This window comes from Scyliorhinus canicula, chromosome 18, assembly GCF_902713615.1.
Source record: "Scyliorhinus canicula chromosome 18, sScyCan1.1, whole genome shotgun sequence".
Classification (NCBI taxonomy): Eukaryota; Metazoa; Chordata; class Chondrichthyes; order Carcharhiniformes; family Scyliorhinidae; genus Scyliorhinus; species Scyliorhinus canicula.
Genome location: NC_052163.1, coordinates 113,847,183 through 113,854,952, shown reverse-complemented (window position 1 = coordinate 113,854,952; position 7,770 = coordinate 113,847,183). Strand labels below are relative to the sequence as shown.

The 7,770-nt window shown below is 46.7% G+C and overlaps 1 protein-coding gene across 8 annotated transcripts in view; it reads right to left on the bottom strand.

The window, feature by feature from the left end:
• Positions 1–853: 853 nt before the first annotated feature.
• LOC119952875 (cAMP-specific 3',5'-cyclic phosphodiesterase 4C-like) overlaps positions 854–7,770 on the bottom strand; it is a 392,881-nt gene continuing 385,964 nt past the window's right edge. For all 8 annotated transcript variants that reach the window (XM_038776469.1, XM_038776470.1, XM_038776471.1 and 5 more), the window contains 3 exons: positions 7,134–7,256; positions 5,689–5,871; positions 854–2,198 (listed from right to left, as the gene is read on the bottom strand). In XM_038776469.1, the coding sequence (XP_038632397.1) occupies positions 1,608–2,198; positions 5,689–5,871; positions 7,134–7,256 (897 nt within the window). In that variant the 3' untranslated portion in view covers positions 854–1,607. The remainder of the gene's footprint in view (positions 2,199–5,688; positions 5,872–7,133; positions 7,257–7,770) is intronic.

Below are 7,770 nucleotides of genomic sequence, written 5' to 3'. Positions count from 1 at the left end.
TGTAATGGTGTGTTCCACCCGGGGAAAAAGTCTCTGACTGTCTACTCTATCTATTCCCCTGATCATTTATAAACCTCTATCAAGTCGCCCCTCATCCTTTTCCGTTCTAATGAGAAAAGGCCGAGCACCCTCAACCTTTCCTCGTAAGACTACTCTCCATTCCAGGCAACATCCTGGTAAATCTCCTTTGCAGGATATGGTCCAATTAATTGGGACCAAGTTCAAGGACCGCCCAAAAGCGTGCAAAGCCCCCTTTGAGTATAAGAAGAAGCCCCCAAGAGAGAATCGTTCTTCTTGGCCTTGGCTCTCAGCGACAAGAGGCCTGCCTCGCAGCTGCACCAGAACAAGTAAGTCCAAAGTCAACGCACGCTACGAGATAGACGCTCCTAGCTACTATTCCATACATGTTCGATCCCAACAGCCTCAGAACCGGACAACGGCCATTGTTCCTCTAACTGAGTGGGCATCCGAAGCTAAGTATAGGCTTTAGTAGTAGTGATAGTTTAATTGGTAGAGTTTGTGCATGAGTATAATTGACCGTGTGTGTAAATAAATGAGTATTGATTTCGCACTTACTAACTGGTGTATCGAGTCTTTGATCAGTATTCGGTTTTGAACCTTGTGGCGGTATCGAAAAGATACCTGGCCACTCTTGAGCAAACATAATTAGAATTAAGGATGGCGACCATATTAACCGCCATAAACAGAGCCAATTAAAGAGAGAACATAACGAGCAAAACCCTTCTTGGTCCAGGAGGGGTGTTGGTGTGAAATATGTATATAACAGACGAGCAAATATCAAGGGCAGCAGTCGACATGGTTAAATCCAAGGCTCACACAATGACAAGTCAAATTGTGTAAAAAAATTACTAAATATATTCGTTTAAGAAAAATACAGTTCACTTTTTAAATAGAAAAGGATCGACGAACCCTTTTAAATATTTTTGTACCCGAATAAAAATCGCGTCATGCTGCTGACAGCTTACAATTCAATTAAAAAGGCATTTGATCTTGTGTCCTCCATCTAGTCCAGTGCAGTGCTCGACTCATTGCCACGATACAACTTTTTAACCCTTTCCAGTTCGAGCGACAGCTCTCAGCAGACCAGCGACCTCGTTCTCTTCCTTTGCCACATGCACCCTCTTCCCTGGCTACATTTGAAACCTTTGTTTTCTTCTCAGTGATAATTTTTGCAGCAAGGTATTATTTTTTAAAAAAGAGAAAGAGAAACTTGCTTTCCGAAGCTGGTTTCCTTATATTTCTTCCCGACTCCATCCGCTTTTCCTTATTCTTTCCTCAGGTTTTGTTTGGCACCAAAGCTCGTCAGCGACCTCCTTTATTTTTTTTATAAAAAAAAAATTATTCCCTCTCGCCCAGAGAGAGAAAGAGAGAGAGGAAAAAAATCACCTCACTGTTCATTTTTGTTTTTCCTTTTTGGTTGTTTATTGTTGCGGCTGCCACTGGCTAAGTTGCCTGTTCCTCCTGCATCCTCAACTGGCTCATAGCGAAGATCCCAGCTGCTTGACCTGAAAGCAACAGCTGATTTGTGTGCTTTGATACCAGAAAAATAATACATTTATTATATAGTACACAGTGCCTCCATTTTGTTAGGTGCCCAGCAGAAGATTTGAAACGCTCCCTTCATCTTCTACAAGACTTTGTGCTGTGAGTTGCCTGGATTCGTCCAAAGTGTCCTCTGGGGTTTGACTGGTTTCACCCTGTGCAGTTGTGGGCTTCGGCATCGAGCCCGGGTATAGAGGCTGATACCTACCATCTGGTGTACTGCTGTCCGAATCCCTGGTGCTGTCGTCTTCGGCCAAGGAGTTGTCCACCTCACTTTCGGACGTTTTGAGTGGCATCGGCTGGCTGGCGTCTATGGTCTCCGAGGACTCAGAAAAGTCAGTGTCTGCGGTCTCCGGGCTGCTAAAGCTGTGCACCTCTTCGTAGGAGCTGGCAGTGGTGCTCTGGGTGACCAACCCATCCTTGTTCATTGTGATGTTGAGCAGGACGTTATCGTGGCCCATTGTAGCGCTGTCTGCCAAATCCAGGGAGCCCGGGGAGGGTGGGCTGCGAGGGATCATGCTGTGAAACCAATCGCGGTTGTCCTCCAGGTTGTCCAATATGTCTTTGGCATCAGGATAAACCAGGTCAGCCCAGGTCTCCCAGAGAGGATGCACAATGAAATCGATAAACCCAACCTAACGGGAAGAAAAAGAACATCTAATCAGGAAACTTGACACCTTTTCCATCATTTCTCCTCGTCCTCCTCTCAGTAATTTGACATAGGCCATCCAGCCTCTCCGTTCCATCAACCATGGCTAATCATAGGAACAGAAGTAGGCCATTCAGCCCTTTGAGCCTATGACTGATCCAGTTGTGGTCTTAACTCCACTTTGCCATACACCCCCCACCCCATTACCTTTGACTGTCTTATCTATCAACAACTTGACCAACAATGCTCCCGCAAATTCACTGTTTGCCTTCATTCCCAGAACATTAATATCACTGGCAAAGTCAATATGTATTGCCCATCTCTATTTGCCTTTCAGAAGTTGGTGTTGAGCCACCTTCTTGCATACAACTAAGTGGCTTGCTCGGCCATTTCAGAGGGCAGTTAAAAGTCAAGCACTTTACTGTTGCTTTGAAGTCACACGCAGGACAGACCAGGTAAGGATGGTAAATTTCCTTCCTCAGAGGACCAGGCGTGAACCAGGTGTGTTTGTATAACAAAACAGTAGTTTCCTTTGCACCATTACTGATACAAGCTTTTTATACCAGAATTTATAACAAATCAATGGAGTGTAGTTTTCACAATTGGAGCCGTCAATGGTGGGATGTGAACTCATGTCTCATAAATTTGTGCTTTCCAAATTACTATCCCAGCAACATAACCTTTGGCAACCCAAACCTTCAGTGACTGAATGACGAAACATTGAGGAACGGGCCAGTAGAGGGCACTGAAGGTACAGAATTAGACTCGTTATTCAGATCCAATTTGCTTCTAAATCGGAATAGATTATTGTAATTGTTCAAATTTTCAACCCTTTTACTTTCAATATATTTTTTAAAGTTGTGACTGCTGATGCCCTAATTGGAGAAACTGGTTTGTGGAAGTGAACAAATCCAGCAGTATGGGGCAATGGGACGAAAACTAGTCTCCCATTAAAATTAGGCATGCTCAGTAATACAGGACACTGTAGGAGAGGGGTTACTGAGTGATGGTGTGAGGGAGCTCCATTAATATCAGTAGAGATACACTCAGTAACACAGGGTGCTGGGGGAGAGGGGTTTCTGAGTGACAGTGTGAGGGAGCTGCACTGACATCAGTAGAGATACAGTCAGTAACACAGGGTGCTGGGGAGAGGGGTTACGGAGTGACAGTGTGAAGGAGCTGGAATAACATCAATAGAGATACAGTCAGTAACACAAGGTGCTGGGGGAGAGGGGTTACTGAGTGACAGTGTGAGGGAGCTGGATTAATATCAGTATAGATACAGTCAGTAACACTGGGTGCTGGGGGAGAGGGGTTACTGAGTGACAGTGTGTGAGTGCTGAATTAACATCAATACAGATACAGTCAGCAACACAGGGTGCTGGGGGAGAGGGATTACTGAGTGACGGTGTGAGGGATCTGGATTAACATCAGTAGAGATACAGTCAGTAACACAGGGTACAGAGGGAGTGGGGTAACTCAATGACAGTGTGAGGGAGCTGGATTGACATCAGTAGAGATACAGTCAGTAACTCAGGGTGGTGGGGGAGAGGGGTTAGTGAGCAACAGTGTGAGGGAGCTGCACTGACATCAGTAGAGATACAGTCAGTAACACAGGGTGCTGAGGGAGAGGGGTTACTGAGTGGCAGTGTGAGGGAGCTGGAATAACATTTAACATCAGTATAGATACAGTCAGTAACACAGGGTGCTGGGGAGAGGGGTTACGGAGTGACAGTGTGAAGGAGCTGGAATAACATCAATAGAGATACAGTCAGTAACACAAGGTGCTGGGGGAGAGGGGTTACTGAGTGACAGTGTGAGGGAGCTGGATTAATATCAGTATAGATACAGTCAGTAACACTGGGTGCTGGGGGAGAGGTGTTACTGAGTGACAGTGTGTGAGTGCTGAATTAACATCAATACAGATACAGTCAGCAACACAGGGTGCTGGGGGAGAGGGATTACTGAGTGACGGTGTGAGGGATCTGGATTAACATCAGTAGAGATAGTTAGTAACAGAGGGTGCTGGGGGAGAGGAGTTGCTGAGTGACAGTGTGAGAGAGCTGGATTAACATCAGTTGAGATACAGTTAGTAACACAGGGTGATAGGGGAGAGGGGTGACTGAGTGACAGTGTGAGAGAGCTGGATTAACATCATGAGGGATACAGTCAGGAACACAAGGTGCTGGGGGAGAGGGGTTACTGAGTGACAGTGTGAGGGACCTGGATTAACATCAGTAGAGACACAGTCAGTAACACAGGGTGCTGGGGGGAGAGGGGTTACTGAGTGACAGCGTGAGGGAGCTGGATTAATATCAGTAGAGATACAGTCAGTAACACAGGGTACAGAGGGAGTGGGGTAACTCAATGACAGTGTGCGGGAGCTGGATTACTATCAGTAGAGATACAGTCAGTAACACAGGGTGCATAGGGAGTGGGGTAACTCAATGACAGTGTGAAGGAGCTGGATTACTATCAGTAGAGATACAGTCAGTAACACAGGGTGCATAGGGAGTGGGGTTACTCAATGACAGTGTGAAGGAGCTGGATTACTATCAGTAGAGATACAGTCAGTAACACAGGGTGCATAGGGAGTGGGGTAACGCAATGACAGTGTGAGGGAGCTGGATTACTATCAGTAGAGATACAGTCAGTAACACAGGGTACAGAGGGAGTGGGGTTACTCAATGACAATGTGAAGGAGCTGGATTAACATCAGGATGGACAGGGCGCTCAGCAGAGAGGGTTTACCAAGTGGTGGCATTTAACATCCAATGCCAGTTCCCTCAGGAAGTGGTGAGCTTTCTCCTTGAACTGTCCATATAGTCATGGTGACGCCACAATAATGATCAAGTTTGGGGCTCAGATCCGTATACTTCTGACTCAGAGGCAAGAGTTTGGACTCCAGAACTGGCACAAAGTCAATGGGACAATAAATGTTTTTTTCAAATGCTTGGGATCTGCCGAGTAGTTGGATGTTATAGTGAAAATCTTTATTATCCCAAGTAGGCTTACATTAACACTGCAATGAAGTTACTGTGAAAATCCCCTAGTTGCCACATTCTGCTGCCTGTTTGGGAACACTGAGGGAGAATGCCCAAATTACCCAACAGTATCTCTTTCAGAACTTGTGGGAGGAAACAGGAGCACCCGGAGGAAACCCAAGCAGACACGAGGAGAATTTACAAACTCCGCGCAGACTGTGACCCAAGCCGGGATTCGAACCTGGGACCCTGGCACTGTGAATCATCAGTGCTAACCACTGTGCTATCGTGCTGCCCTGTACCAGGAGGTTGCATTGAATGGTGTCCCACAGCCACCCTCCTATTGGTGACCCAACATAATGCTCTTTACAGTATCCCACCATCTTACACAGTCCAGTCCTACAGCCATTCAGAGAATCAGCAGGCACATTTTTACTATATTAGTAATTGTTGATCATCAATCAGGCAGTGTCAGAGAATGTATGGTCAAACCTGGTTCTTCTCAATGGAAGCAGTATGTTTGTCACACATTGGACTGATTTCCATTCCTCGCTCGCGCTCCTGATCTCCCTGTTGGAAGAACTCCAACATTACTTTGTCCACCCATAATCGATAAAGGTGTAGCGGCTTGGTGGGATTGCTCAGGTCTGCGCAGTGCACCATATTCTGGAGAACCTGCAGAGAAGAACAACAAAACCCTCAGCGCAAAATGGACTGGCCGTGACTCAATCATCTCCCCAGCTCCCAGTCCCTGCAATGAGAGAGCAATGACCAGAATACCACAAAAGGACCAAGGTAATTGGGTGAGATCCTCACACAGTGTACCACTGCATACAGTACGCCTTGGTGGGAATGGGTCTGTCAGTGTTTAACACTGGGGTATAGTACTGGTGGGGATGGGTTTGTCACTGTTTAACACTGGGGTACAGTGCTGGTGGGGACAGGTCTGTCACTGTATAACACTGGGGTACAGTACTGGTGGGAACAGGTCTGTCACTGTATAACACTGGGGCACAGTACTGGTGGGGACAGGTCTGTCACTGTATAACACTGGGGTACAGTACTGGTGGGGATGGGTTTGTCACTGTTTAACACTGGGGTACAGTACTGGTGGGGACGGGTCTGTCACTGTTTAACATTGGGGTACAGTACTGGTGGGGATGGGTTTGTCACTGTTTAACACTGGGGTACAGTACTGGTGGGGAGAGGTCTGTCACTGTATAACACTGGGGCACAGTACTGGTGGGGACGGGTCTGTCACTGTTTAACACTGGGGTACAGTACTGGTGGGGATGGGTCTGTCAGTGTATAACACTGGGGTACAGTGCTGGTGGGGACAGGTCTGTCACTGTATAACACTGCGATACAGTACTGGTGCGGATGGGTCTGTCACTGTATAACACTGGGGTACAGTACTGGTGGGGATGGGTCTGTCACTGTATAACACTGGGGTACAGTACTGGTGGGGAAGGTCTGTCACTGTTTAACACTGGGGTACAGTACTGGTGGGGAGAGGTCTGTCACTGTATAACACTGGGGTGCAGTACTGGTGGGGAGAGGTCTGTCACTGTATAACACTGACGTACAGTGCTGGTGGGGACAGGTCTGTCACTGTATAACACTGACGTACAGTGCTGGTGGGGACAGGTCTGTCACTGTATAACACTGGCGTACAGTGCTGGTGGGGACAGGTCTGTCACTGTATAACACTGGCGTACAGTGCTGGTGGAGACAGGTCTGTCACTGTATCACACTGGGGTACCGTCGTATGGGACTCTAATTATACATGCACGAACATTAAATGTTAAGGTATTTGCAATTAAATTGGAAGACTAGGAACCAATTTGTGAATGAAAAAAATTATTCTCTTGCAGACAAGTTGGGATTGAAAAGCTGGAAGATGCAGAGTTGCTGGATATGTGATATGTGATCTGTACCTGTATCCGGTCAGGGTAGTTATCCAGCAGCAAGACACCCAAACTCGTCACTTTCTTTGTCTCCACCATTGTCTTTAAGTCTGCTAACAAGTTCATATGTTTGGTCATGTCTGTTGCCAGGACCTAGATCAGAACAAAGCAGTGGGAGAGAGTAAACAACTTCAAAAACAAGACAGTCTCCCCATCAGGAACCCCTTTCATAAAGGGATTCACCCCCTTAAGAGACAGTTACAAAGGAGGACTTTGGAACCCGGAAGTGGCCAGAAATTCACCACTTTTAACGCCAGGGCGAAGCCATGAATAAAGTAGCAGAATGCTGGAATATATCATGCAAGCTCAATGGAATTCAAAGGTCAGGGCATGCTGCTCCATCTTCTGAGTACTGTCTTCAGAGCCTATTGTAAAGGGAGGAGCAGGATTGTTTTATGATGCAAGATTAAAGAAATACAATCTCCATGGTTCTCAGCCAAGTTGAAGCAGGAACTCATCGAACTGCAGCAACCTCAGCAGTGCTTTCATTACTTTTTATGGACAGCATGGTAGCACAGTGGTTAGCACTGTTGCTTCACAGTGCCAGAGTCCCAGGTTCGATTCCCGGCTTGGGGCACTGTCTGTGCAGAGTCTGCACGTTGTCCCT